At 43.6% G+C, this 27287-nt stretch overlaps 1 protein-coding gene and 1 long non-coding RNA gene across 2 annotated transcripts; one reads left to right on the top strand and one right to left on the bottom strand.

Moving 5' to 3' along the window:
• Window positions 1-1873: 1873 nt before the first annotated feature.
• On the bottom strand, window positions 1874-2740 carry LOC146543726 (uncharacterized). The gene is made up of 2 exons (XR_014885113.1): window positions 2602-2740; window positions 1874-2163 (listed from the first exon to the last, which is right to left on the bottom strand). It is a non-coding gene; the product is annotated as an uncharacterized LOC146543726 (long non-coding RNA).
• Window positions 2553-26441, top strand: KDM4A (lysine demethylase 4A). Its single transcript, XM_085231240.1, has 22 exons — window positions 2553-2688; window positions 2985-3137; window positions 3270-3445; window positions 4035-4149; window positions 5035-5228; window positions 6537-6586; window positions 7116-7219; window positions 8151-8288; window positions 9059-9309; window positions 9944-10134; window positions 11331-11692; window positions 13450-13570; window positions 14169-14347; window positions 15578-15782; window positions 16051-16127; window positions 16758-16813; window positions 17601-17709; window positions 19151-19339; window positions 20048-20218; window positions 20697-20816; window positions 21431-21523; window positions 22390-26441. Exons 2-22 carry the CDS (start codon window positions 3000-3002, stop codon window positions 22528-22530), a joined length of 3180 nt encoding a protein of 1059 aa, XP_085087366.1. The 5' UTR covers window positions 2553-2688; window positions 2985-2999; the 3' UTR covers window positions 22531-26441.
• The last annotated feature ends 846 nt before the right edge of the window (window positions 26442-27287 follow it).

Consider the following 27287-nt stretch of genomic DNA (forward strand, 5'->3'; position numbering starts at 1 on the left):
TCAGCAATAAGCAGAAGCGATAAGAGTCCCTCTGTGATGCACGGGCACACTCCCCAGCCTGGTGCCAGAGAGGCCCTTTCCACAGGCACATTGCAGCCATTGCAGTGGGGTACCCCGCACTTCCCACAGGACCCCTGTGCCAGCAGGGAGCTTGGGGACCTTCTGTGACAACGCTGCACTAATGCCATTCTGCAGTACTGAGCACAGTTGCATATGCAAAGTACTGCTGAGTAGTGAAACCACTGCTTGGCCCCTGCCTGCAGAGTACGCTCAGGTGTGAAACCACTTCAGGCATGCTTTGTGTGGCTGTGCTTACTCTAAATGTGACTGTCAGCCAACATTTCCCCCTTGCCCACCTGGTGCAAACCCAACGTTTCCTCCAGGGGTGACCTAAGGCTGGTGGAGCCCTCCCCTCCCTCTGCTGTGGGGCAGTTCCACTTGAGGATGCTGATCTGAGGGCAAAGCAAACCCTTGTCCTTGTGATGCAAAGCACATGCACAGGCGTGTGCGCACAGGCACACATCAGCACCGCTGGCATTGGGGAGCTTTGCTTTGCATTGCTGCCAAGGCCCAGGATGGCAGTGCTATGTGGCTGAGCACACACCTGCTCACCTGTTGGGTGCATTTGGGAAGAAAGACACTATGCTAACTGTTGCATTTTAGGAAGCCAACCAGTTGGAAAGTGGGTAGCAAGCACACACCTGTGCTGCAGCAAGAATGCTTTGGCTGTGTCTCTGAACTATGGCCGATGATGCTTTTGTGACACTATTGTGCTGCTCACTGAGCACTGACTGGGCAATGCCACATGCACAATGTGAACCATTGGTCCATGGATGGTTTCCAATGTTGCTACTGCTGTCGCTGGAAAAATCAGCTGCCAGGAAACCTCTGTAAGTGCACACATATCCTGCAAAAACATCTGGGGCTCCTCTCCCCCTTTTGATAGCTTGTTCTTAGTCCAAACCCTTCACAACCAACCCAAGGAAAACACAGTGGCAGAAAATACTCCCAATGCACCTGCACTGCAGGCTCCACTTCTCTGCTTGCCACAAGTGAGTCTTTTTGGCAGGCAGTACTGATGGCATGGGTAGAAAGAGAAGCAACAAAGAATCGTGGTCTCAGCATGGACTGCACTGGGAACAAACACAGTAGTTTGAAAGCACTTACTGTTTTAGCACTTACTTCCATTTATCTCAGTATAGCTCACAAAAAAAGAGGGGAAAAATAAATGACTATAATCGCACACCCCTGACAGAAAATGATGCCCACCCTCAGCCCAGCACAATGGCTATTGCTGTACTCCAGGCAGACGAGCCATGTTGTCCAGGCCCAGTGCTCGGCACTGTATTTCTCAGCTTTCCCTGGCCAAAAAGAATTCTGGCTGGCAGAATTGTCCCATTTTCTTCAGTACCAGTTTGAGGTCACTCCCTCTTTCTGATAATTGCCTGACTTCATCATGCTTTGAACCTTGAGAGTTGTCCCAAGATGCTGCAGTAAGGAGGCATTTGGCCTCTTTCTTTTGGAACCTCTCCTACAGACTGATTGCATTTGCACTGAGCAGCGAATCTGGATTGTTAACGCTGTTGTGTTGGGGTTTTTATTCTAGTGAAAATTTTCCATTCCTTACTTTTAGCAGGTAGCCCTAATGCCCACTCAGATAAGCTTTGTAAAGGGCCAGATTTGCAGAAAGTGAGCAGGTTGGCAGGTGGGAGAGCAGATAAATGGCAGCCAGCCAAAGGTGAGTTAATGGGCACTGAGGTGCTCCCGTTAATCTCTATTCATTCTATTCTACCCATAACAAGAGAGCTATGCGAGCCCTGTTGAGGCTTGACTTGCTTCCTAGTGCTGCTAAATAATACATTGCTCCAAAACATGCCTTTTGGGACTCTTTTTTATTATTATTTTTTTTTGTTTTCAAGGGCAAAATAGTAACAAAATAAGTAAAAGCAGCAGCTGCACCACGAAGCAAAGCTGCACTTATCTGTGCTTGGCAGCTTCTTCCCCCGCAGTCCTGGCTTTTCTTGTTGTCAGCAACACTGCCATTTTGACGCGTAAAGTTTCCAGTTTTCCAGCGAGATACTTTTTTTCTTTCTTCTCCTTCTGTCCTGGGTCACATCTGAGAGCAGGGAGAATTCTGATCCCACCGATCAAAGCTGATGGTGCCTGTAAGCGAGACACCAAAGAGAATCATACTATGAGGAGAAACAGCAGCGAGCCCACGAGCGCGGTCTCCGAGGACAGCCGAGCCGTTTCGGGTGGCCACAGTCCGCAGGCTGGGCACGGGAAGCGGGCCCGGCACGTCCGCCTCGAGTAGGCCGCGGCCCCCCTAGCAACCGCCCCCTAGCGACGGCCTCCGGTCCGGCCCGCGGCCGCCCACCGTCCGCCTAGCAACCGCCCCTGTCCCGGCCTCCTGATTCGCTGGTCCGCCCCGACCGGACGTCGAATTCCTATTGGCTGCGGAAGGGAGACGGGCAACGATTGGTTGCGTCGCCGGAGGCGGGGCGGCGGGGCGGTGGGTAGGGGGCGTGGCTTGGGAGCAGGGCGGGGCTCGGACGGCGGGGATCGGCCGCGGTGGCGTCGGCGGCGGCCTGCGGGACTCACCGGGCGCGGAGTGCGGAACGATACGGCGGCGTGGCGGAGAGCCGGAGGGAGGGCGGAAGAGGCGAAGAAGCGGGACGCGGAGCTGATGTGAGCTCGCCGGGCGAGGACTCGCAGCCCTACTCGTCGGGACCGGCCCGGCCCGGCCGGGGCTGGGGGGAGGGGCGTGAAGCGGCGCAGCTCTGCGCCGCGAGGAGGAAGGAGCCCCTGACGGGCGGGTGCGCTCCGCCAATGGATAGGCAGAGCCGGTGCGGACCCGGCGGCGATTGGCCGGCGGGAGGAGGCGGGGCGTGCGCGTGAGCAGCGGGGCGGGGCCTCGCGGGGTGCGGGGCAGTGCGCGCCGTGACCGCGCCCCCTCGCCCCCCCCAACCCCTTCCTCCGTGCAGCGGCGGCCCGGCACCATGGCCTCGGAGCTGGAGAGCCTCAACCCCAGCGCGCGGATCATGACCTTCCGCCCCACCATGGAGCAGTTCCGGGACTTCAGCCGTTACATCGCATACGTGGAGGCGCAGGGAGCGCACCGCGCTGGGCTGGCCAAGGTGCGTCGGGGCGAAGCGGGCCCTGAGGGGTGCGGGGACCGCGCTTTGTGTGGGAGGGGTGGGCGGGGAGGGAAGGAAGGAAGGCAGGCAGGCAGGCCGGGCCGTGACCTCGTCCCCGTGCCTCGTCCCCAGATCGTGCCCCCCAAGGAGTGGAAGCCGCGGAAGTGCTACGACGACATCGACGAGCTGGTGATCCCCGCGCCCATCCAGCAGGTGGTGACCGGGCAGTCCGGGCTCTTCACGCAGTACAACATCCAGAAGAAGGCCATGACGGTGCGCGAGTTCCGTCGGATCGCCAACAGCGACAAGTAAGGAGGGGGCCGGGCTGTGCCTCTGTGCCCGCGGGGCAGCGCCGAGCCGCTGCTTGGGGAGCTGTGTGTCCGTGTGTGGAAGGCGTTCGGTGCTCAGTTTGGTCCCTCCATTCTGCCCTGAGGGACCGTGCTCTTTGTTTAGCGTGTGCAGAACAGCAGCGGGTGCAACATGCGGACGTCTCGTTGGTGAGCTCAGCTAGTTCGCTAGCAGGGAGTAGGGAAATAGGGCTGTTCCTTTCCAGTCGCTTAAAACTTTGTTTTTATCTTTTGCTTTCAAACACGTCCTCCTTCAGCGAGGAGCAGCGGTAGAAAGGGAAACTGTGCTGAGCTGAGGGAAGTGCGCTAACCAAAACTGAAAGTAGGCTGAGAGTGGGGGAGAGGCATTTTCCTTCTCTTCCTTTGTTCCCGAGTCCCTCGGGATCAGAGCTGTGGCTGCTGTTTGGGGGATGGAGGGCTCTCTCTGGTGAGTTTACTATTTTTGTTGTCACTTGTTTTTTTGTTTTTTTGTTTTTTTTTTCCATTGGTGGAGAACCTTGTTTTAAACTCCTCAAGTACCAATGCTGAGCCTTTGGTTGATGTTTTTAAGGTACTGCACACCTCGCTACACAGACTTCGAAGACCTTGAAAGAAAGTACTGGAAGAACCTTACGTTCAACGCCCCCATCTATGGTGCTGATGTTAATGGCACGCTTTATGACAAGGTAAGCACTGCTTTGGTTTTCAAGTAGCACCTATCTTTGTATCTGTTGTACTGCCTTCTATAAAGGCCAACACAGCATTTGGCTAGCTATCAGAAAGAGTGACAGTAACACTTTCCATGTAAACCAGGTAGTTAAAGGAAGCTTCTAGAGGTAATGTTCTGGGGCACCTCTGTGAGCACTGTTCAGACTTCAGTGGCTCTCTGCATTCTGGTCTAGTGGTTGGTGACCCTGCCCATGGCAGGGGAATTGAAACTAGATGATCATTATGGTCCTTCTCAACCCAGGCCATTCTATGATTCAGTGTAGTACAGCTTACTTCTAAAATGCAAGATCCACTTTCATGCTTTTATGTTCTGTTATCCTGATAGGTGTTAAGCAGTGAACATGCATTGCTTTAGTATTCTGTAGTGCTTTTATTTTTATATGACAGTTCTGTGGTCACTGTGTGCGTTAGCATGCTAAACATTTGAAAGGGTTACACAGTCTGATTGCTAGCCTCCTCAGTTATAACTTGTTCCTTTTTAAAAGATGTTTGGGATGAACAGTGTTCTTCAAGAGGTTTTGGTCTGCTGTCAGCTCAGGCTTGCACTATTGTTCTGCACTGTGTCTGTGCAGTCTGTAACTTTGTGACTGTTTCTCCTCCTAATCCTTTCTGTATTGACTGATTGCTTCTTTTACTGTCTGATAGAGAATCGGCATGTAAGGTAACACTGTGGGGAAACTTGGCGTAGGTGAACTAGCTGATAATTTGAGCTGTGCCAGAAAATGACTTGTCGTGATTTGCCACTTGATCACAAGCATAACTGACAACTTTCTGTGACTTGTCTCAGTTGTGTGGTTCGCTTCTTCACGTTGGATGTTTAACACAGGGCTTGTGTTTTGCAGCACGTGGATGCGTGGAATATTGGCAGATTGAACACGATCCTGGATGTTGTGGAGAATGAGAGCGGCATAACCATTGAAGGAGTGAATACTCCTTACCTCTATTTTGGCATGTGGAAAACTTCATTTGCTTGGCATACTGAGGACATGGATCTCTACAGTATTAATTACCTGCATTTTGGGGAGCCTAAGTCATGGTAAGGTTTTCTATGATAGCTTCTAGATGCAAGTTTATCACTTTGACACCCGTATTTTCTGGTAGTTTTTTCTATAAGAGTCAAAAATTACTCTCTGCTATCTTGCAGTGCAGTAATATCTGGTGACAAAAGCATTAGAAACCTGTGAGGAAACTGAAACCAGTACATGGCCTCAGTAAAATTTGTTTGGTTAACTTCTTGAAAGTCTAATTGCTGTTCTGATGCTAAGAGCTCTTCAAAATTATAATGTAAGCTGGATGCTCTCTGTGTGATAGGGCTGGAACCTGGAAATCTTGCTTGTGATTTCCTGAGCTCTGCAGTGGCCACGTAGAAGTAATACGGCTGTTGTTTTTAACTAACTGAAATTTAGTTACTTATCATAGAGATAAAAGCAGAGTAGTGGGTTTTGCTGAGCAATTGTCCAGTGTCAGAGCCTTTGTGATGGTTTTTAGTGAGGATTCCTGAATTTTTCTCTAGTATGAGTTGCATTTGAAGAGTGAATCATTCCCTTCTGTTCACAAGTGAATTTCTCAAACAATTTCAACAATTGTTTCCATGGCAGTTTTGTTGGAAACTAGTCTTTTTGGCTGCCTTTTAATACAACTTTCAAGTCAGAAATAATAGCTAGCACCATGTGAGCAGCAAGCAACCTCATGCAGTGGCAATGGCATGGGAATAGAAAACAGAGTAGCTGAGTCAAATGAAACCTTTTGGCTGTTGTTTCTTTTACAGTATTAAGTGGAAAAAGTTAGCATTGCTGATACGTTAATCTGATTTAATCAGCAGGTTCTAGTGCTCTGTCCCAGATCAAAAGAAATCTAAGTGGTTTTAGTTACTGCAGCCAAACCAGCTAGGAATTTTGTGGCACACATAAAAAGGTGTGTACAGAGAGAGATGTAGTACTACCAAACATGGTGCAAGTTATGCAGGTGGAGAACGTGGTACTGCATGATTTAGTCCAGCCTTGGTCTGAGCAGCTGGAAGATATTATTCCATTTTCTGTTTTACTCTGTGCTTCTTCTTATACTAGGTGTACTAGTGGCTGTGTTCCTGTGAAATCAGGTCACTAAGTGTTTTTCCTGTGTGCTGTGCTGCACAGATCTGCTAACTAAATGAATTGGACTTATTATTTCCTTGGCTGCTAAGCAGAAGTCCACAGAAGTCATCTTTCAGTTTTCCTTGAGGAGGGAGGTGAAATTCCTTGATAAAGATTTTTAGCTATATATCATCAAACTTTGAAGGAGACAGTGTGGAGATGAGATTCTGTTGTGTCAGTTGAACTTAACAAACTTGTTCTTCTGACTGCAGGTACTCTATTCCTCCAGAGCATGGCAAGCGACTGGAGAGACTTGCCAAAGGTAACTGTGCCATTTTTTTATGTCCCATCTTGTTCAGATTGTGGGATGTAGAACCCCTACAGGTTTCAGCTCTTTCAGAGTATGACGTGCCTGTAAACGTGTATGAGTGCACAAGCTGGCATGATTGAACTGATAATTTCTTTCAGGTTATAGGTGGGATTACTTCCATTTGTTTTCAGTATATGCTCAAGAAAAATGCCACATTACAAATAATGCAGTTGTTGGTCTGTAAAAGTTTTAATGAGAAAATCCTTAACTGTTAGATCTGATTGTTAGATCTGGAAGGTTTTAGCCTAGGGAAGATCCTTCTGCATGTTGTCTTTCTTACTGTCTTTCAAGTGGGGATATGGTAAAGGCTTCTCCTTTTTCATCAGAGTGCAAACTCATGTCCTTCTAATAAGTTGGCCCATACTTCTAGGCCTAGGGAAAGTGCTGTTCAGACAGTAAATTTAACCTAAAAATTACTGAAAAATAAGTCTAGTTCACAGCACAGAGTGGTAACATCATACCTTTCCTTTATTTTAAACAGGATTCTTTCCAGGAAGTGCCCAGAGCTGTGAAGCGTTTCTCCGTCACAAGATGACTTTGATCTCTCCATCAATTCTGAAGAAATATGGCATCCCATTTGATAAGGTGGAGAAAAGTAATTGCAGTTACACTAGCTCAGTAAAAAGGCTCACGCATCCATCTCATCTCTAACAGCCACCAGTGGCTGCTTAGAGAGGAAAATAGGAGTAGGAAGGCCACATAGGAATGCTTTTCCATTGTACCTTTGTTTACCGAGCGGTTGGGATCAAAAGGAGGTTGTGAGAAATTACACTCGTTGTCCTGTGCTAGTTTAACTTCACTGCTTAGCTGCATATTTGTCAGAGAATTTTTTTAAAGACTTGTTCCCTGCTTTTTTTTTTTTTTTTCATGATCTGATTTTCTTTTTCATGATCTCAAAGTATGACTTGTTTCCCATTTCCTTTTTTTCATGGCATTTATGATTTTAGATTTCTTAAGCTGATAATCTGCTGCCTCTGCTTCCTCCTTCCCACCACGCAGTTGTCTTTCAGGCCTTATTCAGAAACCCTGTTAGATCTATGGGAACTGCTGAAGGGCTGTGTGGAACTTTGCTAGGCAGCAGAGACGTGCAGGGGAGCTGACTGAAAGCTGTGCTCAAGTGAGAACAGCTGTAAATTTCCAAGGTGAATGAATATTTTAGTTGGCATTAGGCACTCCAGCCAAACCTGCAGTAAATACAAATGAGAGTCTTAATAAATTTCAGATGGTTTATCAGTGTGTTTCCTATTTATAGGTACTTCTGTGCTATATTGATCCATCCAGTTGTGTTTTAGTAAAAACTGATAAGAGTATTGCTTTCTAGTAAACAGGTACTTTGGGCAAACAGGAGGATAATGGAAATGGAGACTTACCATTGCAACAAGCAACTTCAATTATTGTTGTGTGGGTTGGGGATTCAGATATGCTGCGTGAGGAGTACAGGAACTGTTTTTATTTAGATTCACCAAATAGGCTCTTAAGCTTTGAATAGCAATATGATGTCTCAATTGTCTTCTAGGTGACACAGGAGGCAGGAGAATTCATGATAACTTTTCCTTATAGTTATCATGCTGGCTTTAATCACGGATTTAACTGTGCTGAATCCACCAACTTTGCTACTCTTCGGTGGATTGAGTATGGGAAGCAGTCTGTATTGGTGAGTGGTTTGTTACCATTCTGTTGTGTACAGATAACCTGAATGCAGTGCCTCATGCTCTGCTGCTCATTGAGCCCCCAATGTTTGTTCTAAGGAAGTGAATTCAGTCCAGCTTTGTCCAATTTAAGATGTGACATTTGCTTTCTAGTAAGGTAACTGTCTCCAGTCCTTCTTTAGCATAAAGCATGTTTTGGGGGCTTGTTTGTTTTTTAATCATTATATAGATGAAGTGAGGCTTTGGATAAGTGCAGGTGGCTAACTAGCATCTTTCTAAAGAAGTATCTTGATTGCATTGTATTGTATCCATGCAGAGGAGCCTTGCAAATGTGGGTTATGTTGAAATTATGTTGAAGTAAAAGCTTTCAAACGTTAGTTGTAACTGTGCTCAGATAAGAGGAACCTCTGCTGCAATGGGTGGGCTTCCTTGTTATAACCTCTGGTGTTACTGGCTGTCACTGGCTGTGAGCTCATGGATTTTTAGAACTGTCAGCTTCTACCAGCAACTCTGTAAATGGGTTGGCGGGCTTTCTTTATTTGCTACTTTTGTAGCACCTTCTTCCATCTTGTTGTTGCTGATTTCTCTGCCCAGTTTTTAGTGCCTATGCTGTTTTGATTTCCTAGGAGGCGGTCATGAAAGTTTTGAGGCTTAAATACATGGAGCTTTAGAGGTCTTTTTTATTTATTTAATCTTCTGAAAGCAAAGTGGTATAGGAATGCAGAGTAAAATTGTTCAGTATGTAGTCTTACTTAAATATTTTCTGTGACTCCAGTGCTCGTGTCGGAAGGACATGGTGAAGATCTCCATGGATGTGTTTGTGAGGAAGTACCAGCCAGACCGTTACAAGCTTTGGAAAGCTGGGAAGGATGTGACTGTCATTGACCACGCTCTTCCAACACCAGAAGCAGCTGAGTTCCTTAAAGGGGATCTCATGCAAAAGGTCAAGAGTGGGAGGCAATATGCTGAGGATATGGAAACAGGAGAAGGATGTAAAGAGGAACTGGACGGGGATGAGACAAAAAGGTAGTGCTGCACATAGTCCTCTGCTGCTCTGCTGCAATTGTTAGCAATTGGATCCTGATGCAGTTTGTTTGCCATTCCCACAAAACAATGACAGTTGGAGTTAGTGGTTTGTTTGTTTGTTTTCTTCTTGGGAATAGAGTTTATTCTTTTATTATTGTTTTGATCCAAGTTGATGATAATCAGTGATAGATGGAGAATGCGCTGGCTGGGAAGATAGTCCTTTGTCTTTGGATGGGTGTGTGCAAAGTGCACCATGCATTTAGAGGTCAGAAGAAAAAGGCAGTGCATTGGGATCGTGAGATGGTACATGCTGGCAAATTTTGGTAGTCTCAATTGCTGAAGACTGTGATGGGCTAATCACCTTCTATTTTGCAGCTAAGTCTTTTCCAGCCAGTGTCAGCTAATACTCTTGAAGCTTTGTTTGCTTGTTTTGTTTTTAAGGTAAAGACTATCTGGCTAGAACATAACTGCCTAGTATGCAGTTAACAGATAATGATTTGGGAATGATTCAGCTTGCAAGATGCTGTCTCATAAAACAGCATGACCCAAAGCAGGCTGTATTTTGTGTATCTAGACAGAAATTGAGCAGGCTTGTGATGTGTTTGGTAACCTGGCATGAATTTGTCTCCTGCAGTGTGCCCAAGCATCGCATAGGAACAAAAAGGCACAGAGTGTGCCTGGAAGTACCTCAAGAAGTGAGTGAGAGTGAGGCCTTCCCCAAAGAGGAGCTGAGCTCTACTCAGGATGAAGCAAATGCTGCAGAACCTTGTGAGAGAGCTACAGGAGAAGTTACGCAGCAGAGTGAGCAGGGGCACAAGGTTCCAGGTAACTGTGTCAAGCTTTATCCTGGTACTGCAGGACCAAGTGTTTCAGTCTTCAGAAAAAGAGGCTGCTGAACTAAACTTTGTGGCATTGTCTCACAGCAGGCTGGTAGGTAGATTGTTGTCACATCCAAAAAAAAAATAATAATAATTAAGCAGATACTAATTTGTCAGAGCCATAGAAAGCACATCAGACACTTACTGTCGTGAGACTCAATATAATTGTCATTTAATTTTCAAGACCAGAGAGTGCAGCTGGTAAATTTTTGATAGTACCTTTTGTTAGATGTGGCTGACACTACTTGAGCAGTTAGCACTTTGAGGAAATGAAATGAACGCAGTTTGAATTGTTTTGTGACCTTTGTGTGGATAACTCCCCAGTGAGAATTACACTTTAAAAAAAAAAAAAAAAAAGAATCAGGAGCTATTTCATAGCTGTTTGAATGCAGGTAGGTCACAGGGATGTTTTCTTTCAGCTAAATTAAAAGGAAGTATCACCAAAAAAGAAAAAACTAGGTATGCCAATTTATTTATTTTATTTATTTATTTTTCTGCCAGCATACAGAAATGTATTGGACTTGTCAGTAGAGTACGGTCCTCTATATATCTGTTGTACAATGTGACCTGTTCATACATAGTGCCTGGTAGTATGGCTCTTGTATGCTGTACAGATGTATAATTTTGTAATTAGTATGCCAGAAGAAAATGAATATGGCTCGTAGCGGGGACAGTTCTTGGATAGGAAGGATAGGGGTGCCTATGGAACAATATAAAAAGAAGGCAAATTCATATGATGCTTCTGTCTCATATTCCGTTGTCCCTCTATTTGCAACTTGTATTTAATAATCCTCTATTGGTTTGGTGTTGTTTTTTTGTTTGTATTCCCTCTCACCCCTGGCTTAGGTGGCCAGGAGTTGCAGTGTTCAGTTACATCATAGAAGGGACCATATATTGCTGTTTTGAGCCCACCTTCTGACAGTTGATTGATATACCCAAGTTCCTGTACTGTAAGCTACAATGTACAGATACATAAGTTATTCTCTAATGATGTTTGAATTAATGATCTACTGTTTACATGACTTAGCATCACATATCTCTTTTTGTCTAATCTGCTTTCCTGTTTGGCTTTGTGCAAGTGGTGGTGGGCTGTTCTCTCTGCTTCCCAGACTTTAGAAAAAGTCAGTATATCCTTTCTTCCAGATCGTGTGGGCATGGCTAAATCTGAAGAACTGAAAGTGGTGAAGCTTGAGGAGGAAGAAGAGGAAGAGCAAGAGGCAGCTGTGTTGGATCTCTCCATTTCCCATACTTCAAATTCTGCTTCGGTTTTGCCAGCTTCAAAGCAGAGTGCACCTTCCAGTGTTCAGCCCAGCTCGCCAGCGTATTCAGGGTCTTCAGACTCTGAGTCAACTGATCTGTTGCCAAAAAGAACTCTACCTGGGCCAGCTGGGGTGCTTACAGTCCATAGCTATGCTAGAGGGGATGCCAGCGGATCTGACAATGAACAGACTTCAGGAAAGAAAGCCAGTGCTACAGCCAGTGTGAATGAACAAGAATTGGCAGAGGTATGAATGGCATGAGTACTAAAAGCTTGAGAGCTGTAATGTGTGGTCATGGGTTTGCTGCCACAAAGCTTCTACCTGTGCAGATAACATTTTCCTTCCATGCCTGTTTGTGTATCAGGTTGCTCGGTCGTTACTCTGTTTTACAGTATAGCAAGAACAAAGGTGAACGCCTTACCTTCTTTACTCCTCTAGAAAACAAGGGAAATGTTTTGAGATCATCACTAAATTATTCAAGAGCCTTAAGGAAAAGGGTAGCTTGGTGGTTTTGAGATGGTGGTAGTATTACAGGCTGATCCAGATCTGTCTATGGTAAAAGACACCTGTTTATACCTGACGTGAATCTACTTCAATCCAGCCTTTGTTGTGAGCACATTCATTTGTTTGATGGTTTTATAAAATGGCACACATGGGCACGTGTCCTCTTCTAGAACGAAATGATGGAACAAAAATTACTGGGTGGGGTAAGAATACATTTGAATGTTTAATGAATCCTTCACTAGATACACCAAAAGAAGGCTACTGTAGGTTAAAATATTACCGGTGGTTGTTGTCTTCTCAAATAACTTTGTTTTCTTCTAAGTCTGAGTTGAATTGGTGGGAGGCTGGTAACTGTTGGGTCTTCAAAATTCAGGAATTGCATAAATGGAATAGCAGCTGGGCTAATCTATTGATAAAATTGAAAATGAGGGACTTCTCACATATACTTAAACGAAAGATGCAGAGTTGCTAATGCTGACGCTTCCATTTCATAATGCATACGGGGAAAACAAGAAATTGTGAATGGGTGTAGATGGCTTTCCCCAGTATGGCATGTTTTAAAACAAATTTTCCATTAGGCAGTAACTGGGAGTGTTGATTTACATTTGAACAAAAGCATGTTTGTTTCTGAGAACTTTAGTAGCCAACTCTAGGCTCTCTAGTAGGAGAGCAGAGATGATGATTGATTTTGCTCTCTTCTGGCTTGTATAAAAGAAAAGACATTTGTTGAGATGGAAGTTGCGTTTAATCTAAGATTTGCTTCTGCTTTTAAAGAAATGACAGATTCAAAGAAAGGATGTTCTTATCTCTTGAGTGGCTTACTGTTATGGGCTGTTAAAATCATTGCCTTTATTGCCTTACTTGTCAGGTTAGTAGTAATTTTGTCAGTGTGTGTCACTTGTTACTTCACCTACCCATAGCTTTATATAAAAACTATTGTTGTAGTCTCCTCCTTCCAGCCTGTCTGGGAAGACACCAACGTAAGTAATGAGCAGATGGGGTGAAAGTTTCCTTCCCTTTAAAATAAGCCTGTTATTTTGAATGAGCTCTTCACTCTTTTTTTAACTCAGGATCTGTAAGTTGGCATACAACCTCCTTGGCTTTTCCAGAAGGCTTGAGACTTCTTATTGCAGCCCTTCTGAGTTCAGTCATTCAGTTTGTCTTTTGTCTGTTTTTATTTTTGACACCATTCTTATGTAAGTAGACTTCTTATAAAAGCCACAGTGGGTCTTGTGCTAAGTCTGTGAATGACTCAACAGAGCATGTACATAATTGAATAATCAGCATACACCAAGTTCTGCTACGTGCTTTTCCTTAGCAGACGTAGTGCAAGAAGTTCTTCTACAAGCTTGACCAGGTTTACATCTGAAAATTGTTAGAAACAAAATCGTGGAAGCATGTGTGTGTTTTGTGGAGGTTTCTTAACTTCAGAATATATTCTTATAAAGTTCAAAAGGACGTGTGCTGGTTTGACTGCTGAATTGCCTGTCCTTGTCCAGGTAACAAAGGAATACATACAATCAGTGAAGGAAAGTAAGAAGTCCAAGGGTCGTCGGCAGCCATTAAGTAAGCTCCCACGCCACCACCCGCTGTTGGTTAAAGACTGCATTAGTGATGATGGTAAGCCCTGTGCTATTTGGGAAACTTGAGGGTGGGCCACAGCTTTGGTGGACAGCGTGGTTTACACCTCTGCATCACAGAGGAGGTGCTTGTCTCGTTCTTCTGTTCACATCATTAATCTTTCCTCCCTAATAGTGACTTCCTTCTTTCCTCTACTGCTCTCTGGAAAGTTACAACTCTGAAAGGAAAATGGAACTAGTACCCTAGGCTGTTCCATAACTGAGTCAGTTTTAGAGCATTCCAGTAATTGATGTAAATATTCATTATTCTGTTTTTTTTAATAGAATAGATACATTCTTTGTCTAACAGCCTTAGTCTTGATGTGCTTTGGGATCGATGCTGTTGGTCGATGCCAATAATCCTGTTTTGTATCTGATGCATGGTTGCTTGGTTAGTAGATGCAGCTTAAAAATGAGGCTATATTACTAGCTCCCATCACACTTCTGCAAATTTAACTTACGCCAGTCTTTCTGTCATCTCCATTCCTAATTTCTTGCTTTATTTAATTCTTTTTTTTTCCTTTTTTTTTTTTTTTTTTTTGCAAGAAGGAAATTGATGTAAGAACACACAGTCCCTGACTAACAATCTCTTTTTGCAGAGGCATCGGAGCAACTAACTCCTGAAGAAGAGGCTGAGGAAACAGAAGCTTGGGCCAAGCCACTTAGCCAGCTCTGGCAGAATCGGCCACCAAATTTTGAGGCTGAAAAAGAGTACAATAGGACCATGGCTCAGCAGTCTCCTCACTGTGCTGTTTGCATGCTCTTCCAGACGTATCAGGTACATTGTCCAGGTTTGTTAATGTTATAGTAGAGGTGGCTGAAAAGGTTGGCAGTGTGATTGTCTGTTAGGTTAAGTTCCAGGTGTCAGCACACAGAAAAGTCTAGCTGCAGGTTGTCAGGTGAGTCTGTCAGGCAGTAAAGGAGGGACTATTCCAAGAATGGAGCTGCAGCTGTGATCTTTGTTCAAACTTTAAGTCTGTAGCAAGTCTGAGAACTCACTTCACTTACCCATACAGATAAAAATGAAACAAACTGCTAGACAAATACTTCTTTTTCCTTTGTGAAGAAGGAAAGTATTTAGCTGCTTCATTTAAAACAAAAAACAAAAACCATATTTGTTTTCTTGAGCTTTCTTAAAGGTTACTTTCTGCTTGACATGCAGTGCAAATCTGTTACAGAAGCTGAATAAAGAAGGCTTGGTGGAAATGGTTCCACCTTGGTTGCTTTATCTTAGATTCTCATGCATTTTTCATACAGGAGGGACAGTGCAGGTTCATTCTGCTACCATGCAGCCTGCTTCTAATTAGACAGTTTACCTCTGAGGTGGTACAAAGGATAGTTTGAAACACTTCTTCAGAGGAGAAGATTGATTTCTTTTTAGCTGTTAGAAGGCTTGAATGGAATCATATCTCAGTGAACTTTGCATGTAATTGATGATTGCTGTGACATCAGTTTAAATGAATAAATACGAAAGCTTAGCCTAAAAGTCTTCTGAGCTTTAACTGTGAAACTGTGTTACTAGTCTGCTTTTTTTTTCCCTGGAACAAATTAGTTTCAAGCCTATTAGACTTGTTGCAGTTCCTGTTACTTTTTCATAGTTCAGTCCTAAACAAGTGTTTATCTATGTGATCATAATCCTTCAATACTAAAGATGATTGAACAGTATTGGGCAGCAGCATTATGGGCTGGTGGATGCAGCAGACGTATTTTTCCTTTGAGCATGAGGTGGGTTAGGTGATTCCATGTGGACTTTCCTTTGGAAGAGGTGCAGTTTTCCATGCACGTTGCTTGTTTTATCAGAAGGATGCAATGCATTTAGCCACTAATAATTTAATTTTCACGTTGCACTTACGAAGCATTTTAACAAATTAATTTCCACCAAATCTACTAGCTGTTTAATCTTTCAGTGCCTTTTTTCTTAAAAGTAGAATTATGTATGGAGTAATGGTTGAGTGAAGATGAGATGGTTTTGCTTGTAAAACATAAATTTTACGTGCATCCCTTATAGGCAGAATGTGGAAGCAGCAGTCAGAACTCTGGAGTAACTCCAGGTGCTGCAGATGGGAAGATCCGAACCAAGCCTCTGATTCCTGAAATGTGCTTTACTACAACTGGCTGCAGCACTGATCTCAATCTTTCAACCCCTTACTTAGAGGAAGATGGAACCAGTGTGCTCATCACCTGCAGGAACTGCCAAGTCTGTGTTCATGCAAGTGAGTGCAACTATACTTAACTCTGGTGTTCTGGGTTAAGTCTGTACATCCCAGTAAGCCTCTGCCCATCCCTTAATGTACAAGGAGACCAAGTCCAGCCGTTACCTGAGCAGTACATGTTTGCAGTGCTGGGTGTTGAAGTGTGGAGCTGGCTGTATGAGCAACATGAAATACACAGCCTTGTCTTTTGGCTTATTGATTTTTACTGTTACTTTACTTGTGAGTGGTACAGGAGGGTAAGCTTGTAACTGAGATGTGTCTGTTCCAGGTTGTTATGGTGTATCCCCTGACAAGGCCACTGAAGACTGGATGTGCTCCAGGTGTACAGAAAATGCCTTAGAAGAGGTAAAGCTCATTCTGAGATTCTCCAGATGGGGTACAGTATGTCTGGGAACTTGCTTCAAGGTTTATTCCATAGTGTTACAGTTGTTTTAATCTCTCTTGTGTAAAGAAGGCATGTAATTATTTCAACATGTGCAAAACTGCTGATCTCTAAAGTTGGTGCATCAGTGTGGGAATAGCTCAGTCCTCAGCATATGGGATGGCAGTTAGAGGAAGTAACTTCTGTCAGGAGCTAGTGAGGTGTGCACCGGTGAAAAAGGCAAGAAGAAAATGCTGCCTTTGACAAGCTGCATGGGCTCTAGATAAGCAGAACATCTTGACCTTTGGAATTGTATTTGCTTGTGCTTCTTCCACATCCATTTAAACATCCTCAGAGGATACAGGCTATTGTGTTTGTAAAAGGAACCTATAGCAAGAACTTCAGGCTTTGCCTTTGCCAGATTTGAAGTCTACATCTGCTGCTGTAAGTGCAGCAACTTCTGAGAGCTGAAGGGCTGAGCTGTCCAAGGCATTTAGCTCTCTTCTGACAATGAAACAATTTTTTGTCTGGATGTTCATTTTGATGAACAAGTTTTTATCAAGTGCACTACTCCATTCTTCATTCTTTCACCTGATGTTTTCTCCTTGTCACAGGACTGCTGTTTGTGTTCATTACGAGGAGGAGCATTGCAAAGAGCCAATGATGACAAGTGAGTGTTCCAGCTTTTTTGATCTTCAGGGAGCAGCTCAGTTCTGTAGTAGATGAGGCGAGGCCAGCAAAGCAAACGTCTGCATTTGATGTTGCAGAGTGACCAAATTGCAGAGGTGTTATGTACCACATAAAAATCAAAACATAGGTTCCCGATGAAATAATACATCTCAGTGCATTCTCACAGAAGACTTTGTTTTCTCCATGAAAACATATTGTGATGGAGACGCAGGACAACTACAGTTTCAAGGAGTGTAACGTTGAAATTCAGGGCTTCTCTGTAGCAAGTATGCCAGGTGCAGCTATTTGCCCTGCATCCTTTCACATGATGAGTGATCTGAAGTTATTTGATGCAAAATGACAGTGGTACAGACCAGCAGCATTATGGTGTAACTGAAACTTATCCCACCCAGAACATTTTTGAAGGCTGTGGGGCCGCAGCCTCTTGGTCATTTTCTTGAGATGACTGAGCCATTACTATGAAGCAGGTTTGAGAGAGAATAAACACATCAGACAAGCTTTCAAAATGCAGGTATGCAACCAGCATAAGTCAAACTAAATTGCTATTCTATTTAACCTATTTAGTAGTAGGTTGAAAGTAATGAAAGCTTGTGTTAGTAGTAGGAGGGAAGATTGCAGTGCCAGCTCTCAGTCTCTGTGTAGTGAAGCAAAAACTAAGTTTATGTGGCAAGCTTCATCAGAACTGCATTTACTTACTGTAGTCTAACAGAGGATGCTGCGGAGATCATACTCACTCCTTTTCCCCCTCAACTCTTCTGTCCTGACAGGTGGGTTCATGTCATGTGTGCTGTAGGTGTACTGGAAGCAAAATTTGTGAACATTGCAGAGCGCAGTCCTGTAGATGTCGGCAAGATTCCCCTGCAACGTTTCAGACTGGTAAGGAGCACCTGTGCTTCACTGCTGGGTTTTCCTTTGTTTTGTTCATCTTGCTAATTCTGTCTGAGAGTATTAATCTTCAATAAGAGAATATACAACTGCTTGTACGCAGTGCAAATCAGAGAAAATGTAGTTTCTCCTTAGAAATATACTGCGTGTCCCATCTAGACTCTCCTTTTCATTCTTAGTCGTCTTGTTCCTCATTAAAACTGCTTTCTCACCTATTTGAAAATAGTTTGATTCCATTCTGCAGAATCTCTCAGTGAAGAAAGTAACTGTTTGAATCTGTAAGCTTTCATCTGTGAGAAGTCCTCTCAAAAATCGTCTGAGATTCCAACTCTGTATATTGTCTTCAGCAAGGACTGGAAGGAAAAATGAGGAAAAATAAAAGCATCACCTCACAAAACAGTGTCTCTGTAGGTCATTCAAAATATGGAAATGTCAGTGAATGTCTTCAGCAAGAAAGCAGCTGTATTTAACTCTTCACAGCTGTTGTGGAATTTTTCTTGTATCTCTGGAGACGAGGTGAATGCATATTTATGCTGAAATTTAAAAAGATGTTACAATGCGTTGGACAGAATCCCTGCACTAGAAGCAGTCCTACAGGGAGTGCAGAAAGATGCATCACGGCCTATTCCTTATATATCCTTTCTCTAACACCTGTCCTGGCATTGAGTGTCCGTGTTGGGATCATACCCCAGCAACAATTCTGTTGCTGAAAGCTGATCCCTGAGCACTTAAATTCCATGACTGAAACAAGACAAAGCTGCAACATTTCTTACCTCCACAATAAGGGAAATGACTCTTTAATGGCATCATTCTGTCTCTGACGTACTTGCTTCAGACTGTTTTAATCCATTCTGCAGTTAGGCCTTTTTGCACAGAGCAGAGCAATTGTTGGTCACGAATTACCATTGCTGAGCAGTTAGGATTTAAATTTCCACTTCATGGTCGGTGAAGGAGGAAGAAATAATATTTTGCAATGTGTTATGGGTAGTGTCCTGCAGTGCCCAATCAGGCCTGATTCAAGTGTCCTTGGGACACTGGTAGTAGTGATAGAATTTTAACTGCTAATTCTGTATTAACTTCCCCCCCTGCCCCGATCTTTGCCCATTATTCTAATCTTTTATTTGTCTTTTGTAACTTAATAGCCAGGGCTGAAAGGCCCTGTTAACTTTCTAAGCGTTCTAGGCTGATTAATCCTACATCCCCTTGTGCCAGAGTTCTTAGACCACATGCCATGTGTGTGCTGAGCTGGTAGATATTTACTGTATGTTATTTATCTTTGGAATTACGTACATAGAAAAATTCTTGCCTTGAAGTCAAGCTGTTAGCTTTCTATTTGTTTTCGTCAGAAATTAGCAGTGCTCTCTGAGTGACTGACACAGCATCAGACTCTTAGACCTAGTTCAACCAGTGATCTTTAGTTTCCTGTCCACAGAAATGCATCTTCTGCAAAAAACGAAGGAAGAGAATTGCAGGTTGCTGTGTACAGTGCTCCCATGGTCGGTGTCCTACATCCTTTCACGTCAGCTGTGCCCAGGCAGCAGGAGTTATGATGCAGCCTGATGACTGGCCATTTGTTGTCTTCATTACCTGCTTCAGGCATAAGATCCCATCTCAGGCAGAGGTGAGTGACATCTAGGATTTGAACTGCAGTGTCTTGAAGGGACTGAAAAGCTTTAGATGGTGTAATTCTGTTGAAACTTCGTTGAAGGCTTGACTCTTTTTATACATTCAGCATAATCTAATTATATTGGTTTGGATTCTGATCTCAGTCTTGCTGCTGCTCTGAACTATCCTGGCTATTAGCTAGGTCCTTTATTGTATTTTAGTTTGCTGCCCAGGAGAACTGGGAGCATACGTTTCTCCTGTGGCTGTTATAACAAAGAATAATAGTGTTCTTATGCCATGATGTTTAATATGCAAGTGTTAGTTCTGGGGCTCCGGCAGGCTGCGTGAGTTGTCATAGAATTTCATGCTTAAGTGATTGATTAGTTTGTAAGGTTCTTGTGTAGCCCATTTAGCTTTCAAAATCACAACAGTCTATTAGAGAATATTGACTGTGAATGCCTTGTGTTGCTCTGAAGAATGAGAGCTTAATTTACCAAGTAGCTTGCATTAGGATTGGGCAGCTGTAGCTAACAGATCAGATTTTAAGCATTTTAAATACTGGAGTTAGAACTTTGCTAAAAATGCTGCTGGTGGTGTTTACAGATACTCACTTGAGTTAACATATAAAATATTTTGCTTCTTTCTCTGCCAACACCAGAGCTGTGGGTTTTTCAATGCATTCTTTATTTTGTCATTGTGCTTAAGAAGTGCTTTTTCTTCTCAGCGAGCTAAGGCTGCACTCCAAGATCTGTCACCTGGGCAGATAGTCATCAGCAAGCACAAGAATGGTCGCTTCTATCAATGTGAAGTGGTCAGCCTCGCAAAAGAGACTTTCTACGAGGTCAACTTTGATGATGGTTCCTTCAGTGATAACCTGTATCCAGAGGACATTGTGGTATGTTACCTTATGTATTGGGAGCCTAGCTCCAGTAGAGGGCACATGAAGTGAATGAATTCCTGCTGCTGCAAAGCTGGGTCAGGATGGGATTTATTATGTGCTCCAAACCTAGGCTGTGTTGTGATTGAGATGTGCTGCATCTCAGCTGTTACATGAGACCGACTTACAGTAGCTTAAGAACAGATTTAATGGAGCGTAGCTAATCTTGAGCTGCTTAATGATAAGTCCAAAGGGAACTTCACTATTGCTTTTACACTATTCTTGTGTGAATTGTTACTGAAGTCTGGCCCACAGTCGTGATTTGGATACAGATGACATAGATATTCCTCAGTCCCTGAAATGGATCTAGTGTTGGGGTGCTGTGTAATGTGCCTGATGTGACTGGGGTAGATTCCCCTATGGGCTGTTGAATCTTCACATAGGGAAACTGTTTACTCTTTTTTCTAACCTCCCAAATTCCTCCTTTGTGCTACAGAGTCGAGACTGTCTTCAGTTGGGTCCTCCAGCTGAAGGTGAAGTTGTGCAGGTGAGATGGACAGATGGACAGGTTTACGGAGCCAAGTTTGTTGCATCACATGCCATCCAGATGTACCAGGTACAGTACTGTCTGAAAATTAATTGCTTGCAAGGAGTAAATAAACAGAGCCACTAGCAAAATGAGCAGAACTGTAGGAGGGTCATGCTAAAATGCTTGAGAGGCAGCTGCTCAGTGTTTTCTGCAATGCCAGTTGCTAGGAACAGCTGCTAGAGTTAACAGCAAAGTGGTTACTTGCAGCTCTGCTTATATCTGGCTGCCTGCTTGAAGGTCTCAGCTTCTGAAAAGCACTGATCTTTTCTTGAACAAACTCAGTTCCTCTGGCTTAATCTAGAATTCTTCTATTGTTTTTGCTGCTTGCTGTGAGTGCATTATGCCTCGCACACTTCCAAAGGAGTGAATGCTAAGAAGGTGATAACATTCAAGTGATCAAGGAGACTGTTGAGTGTTGAAAGAATGTCACAGAACTTTCTTGGCTGCTTTTACTGTTGTGGGATTGGTGAGGTTTTGGTTAAAGAATCTTCCAGCGTGCATACCTGCATATGTATCATATGAAATAACTTTTTACCACTTGGCTTTCATGGGGGGCTTCTGCAAGGGGGAGAAGACAAGAGTAGCTGTGGAAGGGTTCTAGCTTCTGAGACTTGTAGCAGAACAATTTGTTTTTCTTTTAGGTGGAATTTGAGGATGGTTCACAGCTGATGGTGAAAAGGGATGATGTGTACACTTTGGAAGAGGAGCTTCCTAAGAGAGTCAAGTCAAGGCTGGTAGGTAAACAGGGTATGGATATCTACTAAATAAGTTCATTTGTTCTTAATTTGTCCTTGAAAAGCAAGCTGAGTGCACAGCAACAGAAGATTGCAGCTTGATTTTCTGCTGAGTTGTTGGGAAGCTTGGTGGCTTGATCAGGCTACAGAAGGAGAGCTGGAGGGAGGGGATATAGAGAGAAAAACTTCTGTTCTCTTTCCTCAAATAATGGGAATTAATAGCACAAGGTCACTCCAATCACTTGTTCACGGCAGGTTGAACTTGGAAGCTGGGCAAAGTTGTTAAGGGTTTCCTCCAGTTAAGTTTTAATTATCTTCCAGAATGGAGATCCCACAACCTCTCTGTGTCCCTGTTCCACTGCTTCATGCTTCCGTCTACGAAAATTTTAACTAGAGACTGTGTGCTAGGTATCTTGCTTTGCAGCATGGTCCTGCAGAACCTGCTGGGAGGCACACAGTGTACTGAAGGTTTAAGAAAGCATGCAATAACTGATTCCTGTGACCAGCCATTTAAACCTGCCTGCAGGTTTTATAAAACACAAAATATACTAGGTTGCATGGAAGTTGAAACGTTACTGTGTTTATTAATTTAAGAAAGCAACTGTGAACTTAAGTTATCTACTCAGTTAAATTTGAAACCTGTGATTCTTTAGGTCTCTGATTACAGCTCAAGTAAACTTATCCCCGGACTTTTAAAACCAGTTTCTTAAATATTTTTCTTGTGCACAGAAATCCAAGAGGTCATTTTTTGGAGAGGTCTGAATGTTTCCAAGTGTCCCATCTCGGTCCTATCTTTCACACAAAAGGAGAATGTGGAGGCAGGGATTTGGACTGTGTTCTGGTGACTAATTCTGCTTTTCCTTTAGTCAGTGGCTTCAGATATGCGCTTCACAGAGATCTTCGCAGAGAAGGAGGTCAGGCAAGAGAGGAAGAGACAAAGAGTGATCAATTCACGCTATCGGGAAGATTACATTGAACCTGCCTTGTACCGGGCCATCATGGAGTAAGCGCTGCCTGTGGCAGAGGAAGAAGATGCCCACCTACTCCAAGGATTTAAACGCTCCAGTACAACAGGCCATATTTGGATGCTTCAAATCCAGGGTTTTTTTTGTTTTGTTTTGTTTTTTTTAAAGAAAGTTATGAAGCTGATGCTCTGCAGTAGCTGAAAGGCAGCTGTTGGATGGTGAAACGGATCCCGTTTGCTGAAGCTGATGCCTGCGATCTCTTGGTCTGAAGTTGGGTCTGTACTGAACGAGCCAGCTTTGAGAGGGTGCTGCTTTCATCTCGTTGAGCCATCTTGCTTTTCTTTTAGAGACTATTTTGACAGGTGAAAAACTCTTCTGGGAGTTGTAGCCAGGAATCTCGGCAGCTGCAGAGTAGTACAAAGTCTGTTGTTTTAATTGAATAATGTTCCTGATTTTGAGAGTCTCCCTGTTGGCTACACCTGGGCTCGAGCAGGCAGTATTACTGGTGCTTGATATTGAACCTCTTTTTATATTTATATCCTTTTTTTTGTTGTTGTTGTTTTTGTTGTAAGCAGCTTCAGACTCTTGTTTCTCAGCACCTTCTTTCTGATGGTTGAGCTGTAGGCTGTTCAGATCCAAGCAGACAGGAGGTGCTCGTGTGAACAGGTGCAATGTGAAACTGAACCTATTGGACAGATTATTTAACCGTTTAATATTTTTGTTCCAATGCTCGTTTTGATTTAGTTACTCTTAACTATATGTGCCTCAGTATAAAAAAAAAAAAAAAAAATCTGTCTGGAGCCCTGTACAGTGCAGCCTTCTAACAAGATTAAGCATTCACCTTCGAGTAGACATTCATCACCCAAGAGTTTCTTCTGAGTTTCTTCCCACTCCAACTAATGCAATAATGAACAAAGGGGCGGAGTTCTAACTAACTCTCCACCTTTGAAATCCAAGCATCACAGTATTGAGTATGACAGGGCAGTGGCACCTGAATGAGTGCTGTACCTTTTCTGTGGCAGCACTGCCTTTTGTGTGACCACAAGCTGTTGGGTTTGTGACAGATTAAGCATGCACTGAACTGTATGTATTACTGAGGAGCTGTGCAGTGCTCTTCTCAAGTAGGAGTGCTGCCATGTTACTGTCCAGCAAAGGTTACCACGGCATTTTTATAAAGCATAAGTCAGGCACCTCTCAGTTGTGTTGGCGAGGACTTGCTACCTCAGCAAATGGAACGTGAATTAAGCTGGGTAGTAAGTGCACCTTGAAGGTGTGCCAGCTTGCTCCGAGCAGTGTAAGCATTAACACACCACAGCAGGAGCCATGTAAATATTTGTTCCTTTCCCATTCTGTAGGAAAGGGTTTTGGGGCTGTGGAGCAGATTGGCCACCTTCCTTTTTGCATAGGATGATGGGATTACTTTTCTGCTGAAGAAGAATAAAGTAATGTTCTCCAGAAGTAGTTAAAGAGGAGAATTTTCTAGTGAAACAGATCTAATGCATCCCTGCTTCTATAGGGAGATAGCAGTGTATCTGCAAAAACTGGGTTTGTAACTTTTTTCCTTTTCTTACATAGGAATGCTATAAACCAAACTATTCTGAAATCCTGGTGCGTCCGTCTGTGATTAGCAATAAAACGTAGTCTTGTGTAGTCATACAGCTCTTGACCAGAAAAGAAATAAACTACAAGTTTTTTAAGGAAAATCTTACTTATCCTTACATTTTTATAGGGTCAGGAAGCTGATAGGAGTAGCAAAGATTTGCACAACCACAATTTTGTATGGACTCCCTCATTCCATTTTGTGGTGGAATACCTTGTTCATCAGTATTGGAAGGCTTGAAGAGGTTCTGAAAGGAGATAGCAGCTTTCCTTTGTGTTTTTGTTTTTTGTTGTTTTTTTTTTTTTTAATATTCCATACCCTAAACTCCTGGTCTCAGGGTATTAAATTGCTTTCTGATGAATGAAATAGTTGACTTGATAAAACTAGGATGCATTACAGCCAGAGTCTAGTAGCTGCAGGTACTCTGGCCCAGACGATGGAAGCAGAATTGCACTTTGACATCTTAGCCTGTACCTAAGCCTCTCTGAGGTGATATGCTGTTAGCCAACATGGAGAGGAGGTGGTACGGTCCCAACAAACTTGCCTCTGTTCTTTCAGCATATCTGAATAAGATCTGGTATTAACTTCAAGTAGGCTGAATGCTGTCTGCATATTACTGAAAAACATACTCCTCTTATCACCTGCTGTTCCTCCTCCAGGTAAAAGGATGCCTGCATTCAGGCATTCTTCTCAAACTGCCATATTACTCAAGTGCACCTTTTAGGTGCTGTGTGCTACCTGTGCTTCAAACACCTGGCTCTAAACAGCTTCATCCTACACGGATAACCAACTACAAAACAGCTGGATTTGTTTGGAGTGCTGCTGCTCAACTGCAGCAGGTTTTGCTATCCACTTCTAACAGTACTGAATGGCTTTCAAGAGCTTCTATGCCTAGCGTTTGTTGTGGAGCTGGAGCTTTGTTCTGCTGTGTTTCCCGCAGGCTCCAGACCTTGCTCTTGTCAGCTGGCTGCACTGTGTTGGAAAAGGCTGCCATCGTGCACTCCGAGACGAGGGCCTTCCCAAGTGTCCTGTCAGTTCTTGTGCTGCATCGTTCAAATGTGAACATACTTTATCCCAGTGCAGGGACTGAACTGCGTTTTGGCTCCTGTCTGTGAACTTCTAAAATAGGTGATCCTGATGTGTGGGGATCTATATTATTTGACTTGTCAAAAGAACACTGGGTTTATGGCTTGGAGTATAACAGGTAGCCATAAAAGCTCTTTTCAGAGCAGCTGTCTCAAAGGTACATTTGCTTTCAGTTACCAGTAGTTTGAACTTGACTGATAATAATTTTCTTCAGTGGCTTGTTTTCTAGAAGTGTATTTATCCCTATTACAGCATCATTCCAGTGAGGGTGAAGTGCTGCTGAAGTATCAGCTAGTCAGGGGCTTCTGGAATGTGTTCAATAGGAAATCATCCTCAGTACCCCCATGGGAGCTCCAATGGCCCTTCATTAGGTCCATTAGCTGCGATGCTGCAGGCATAGACCTCACTTCATTCTTCATGGAGCGTCCATCCACAACTGGTTCAGGTTGGACCCGCAAAAAGCATTTTTAGTATGACATAATCATGGCTTGCTCTTAATTCAGAATGAGCTTGGTAAGCCAGTGATTATTTTTTTTATAAGGTATAAAAAGGTGACTGTATTCTTTGTGAAGCACCTGACTGCAGTAGTGTTTCTGCCCGTGGCTGGTCTTCTAGGAGACCTTTCTCCTTCAGCAGCCTCCTCAGATGCCCAGAGTCAGCACTGTCAGAAATAGAATCCAGTCTGCTTGCTCCTTCTCTCTCCCTGGTGTTTTGAGCTGGGGTTGAACTGATCTGCACTGTCTGAGGAGCGCAGCCCTCTGACTGATGGTACACCCAGAGGCTTCTGTGCATCTCAGTTCTTCCATTCTCTAACTGGGCTCCTGTTGTCTGACACATCTGCAGTTGTGCTCATTTTTTTTTTTTTTAATGCAAGCACGAGATGAAAACAAGACTTTGGTAGCCTGTATGATGTTTTCAATCTGATCATGTAATAAATCTAATTTCAAAATGGACAATCTCTAGACTAATTTAAAATCTTAAAACAGTGTGACTTGGAAATTCTCATTGTGTTTCCAATTGCAAAGGCAACTTCAGAGTTGCCTTAGGTTCCCTCTGTAGCAGAAGGGGTGGCAGTGCCACAAGAGTGGTCATCAGAAAGTCCTACCTAAGTACAGTCAGATAGCTCTCTTCTTTACTTGGTGATGACTCTTGATTTTTTTTCACTCACTAAACTGGCAGTCAGGGAAAGGAGATTCTTCTACTTCAGGGTTTTTTTTACTGATATGCTGAGTGACCTTGAATAAATGGCTTATTGATGGGATTATTACTTCAGCCCATATCTTTGGAGTCTAAAATGCCAGCTATTCCTTGAGCCAGCTTTTTTTAACTGGGGAAGGTGTTAATATCTTTTTTTTTTTTTTTAATTATTTCCTGACAAATTTGTGTGGGTACTACACAAATCCTTGAAGTGTGTGCACTTGGGTCAGTGTGTAGTATTTTATGTTTGACATGAACAAGGGGAGGTATTGCTAAAAATGAAAATTGGCCTTTTTACTCTCTTCCCGTGCTCATTCTTCATTTCTTTGCGTTGCTGTTAGAGCTGTTCAGCAGCTTTAGATTTTTCACTCAGATAAATGGAGGGTGCCACACTTGAGGTGGGATAAATGCTGCTTGGTTCCCATAACGAGTGTAGCTGGGGTGTATATTGGTAGGCTTCCTTTGACGTCAGCAGTGTGGTCTGCAGAGGAATGGGAAACATTCTCTAGATTGCTGTCTTGGAGGAACCTGTGGCCAATCCATGCAGGAATGATTGCCACAGCCTCCTTGCTGCAGCATGAGTAATGCGACCACGTGCAAGTCAAGGCTGTTCTGACAGCACCTAGAGATAGAAGGAAATGTGTGGGATGGAACTGGAAAAGGATTAAAAGGGTATAGTATACGTATAGACAAAAAGGAGTGGAGGGAGGAGAGCCTGAAAAGAGGGAGACGAAAGAGGTGTTCTACACATAGATCCCCAGATAAGCCTGAGATATGGGGAGTGGTTGGTGGTTAGTTAGTTTGCCTGGGCTGCCATTTTCAGCCTATCTACCTCAAATGCTGCTCTTTAATACAAAACCCCTATATCTTTTGGGTTAATTCTAGTGCTCAACCTTGCAACAGGGGTTGATTAAAA

Source organism: Meleagris gallopavo, chromosome 10 (assembly GCF_905368555.1).
Source record: "Meleagris gallopavo chromosome 10, MGAL_WU_HG_1.1, whole genome shotgun sequence".
NCBI classification, from domain to species: domain Eukaryota; kingdom Metazoa; phylum Chordata; class Aves; order Galliformes; family Phasianidae; genus Meleagris; species Meleagris gallopavo.